This window comes from Penaeus monodon, chromosome 15, assembly GCF_015228065.2.
Source record: "Penaeus monodon isolate SGIC_2016 chromosome 15, NSTDA_Pmon_1, whole genome shotgun sequence".
Taxonomy (NCBI): Eukaryota; Metazoa; Arthropoda; class Malacostraca; order Decapoda; family Penaeidae; genus Penaeus; species Penaeus monodon.
In genome coordinates, this window is record NC_051400.1 from 15,404,439 (window position 1) to 15,404,658 (window position 220).

The 220-nt window shown below is 45.5% G+C and overlaps 1 protein-coding gene across 1 annotated transcript in view; it reads left to right on the forward strand.

Moving 5' to 3' along the window:
* LOC119581775 (protein prenyltransferase alpha subunit repeat-containing protein 1-like) overlaps positions 1 to 220 on the forward strand; it is a 6,355-nt gene that overhangs the window by 4,092 nt on the left and 2,043 nt on the right. The window contains 1 exon segment of the mRNA XM_037929906.1: positions 6 to 163. Coding sequence (XP_037785834.1) covers positions 6 to 163 — 158 coding nt within the window.

The window sequence follows — 220 nt, forward strand, 5'->3', positions numbered from 1 at the left end:
TCCAGAGATGAGTTTGACATTGTCTTTTCCTTGGGGGAAGTAAACCGGTCTCCTGTTGTCCATGTTGAGCACAAGCTAGGTCTGGAGTCATGGTGTGTCAAACATGTCTATGCTTATGCGTATGCCAAGATCATGGGATCAAAGCAGAACAAGAGACGAGAGGGTAAGTGAGGACAGTAGTTGGTTGCTGACGTGGGGATAAACAAAGAGTGATAGATAT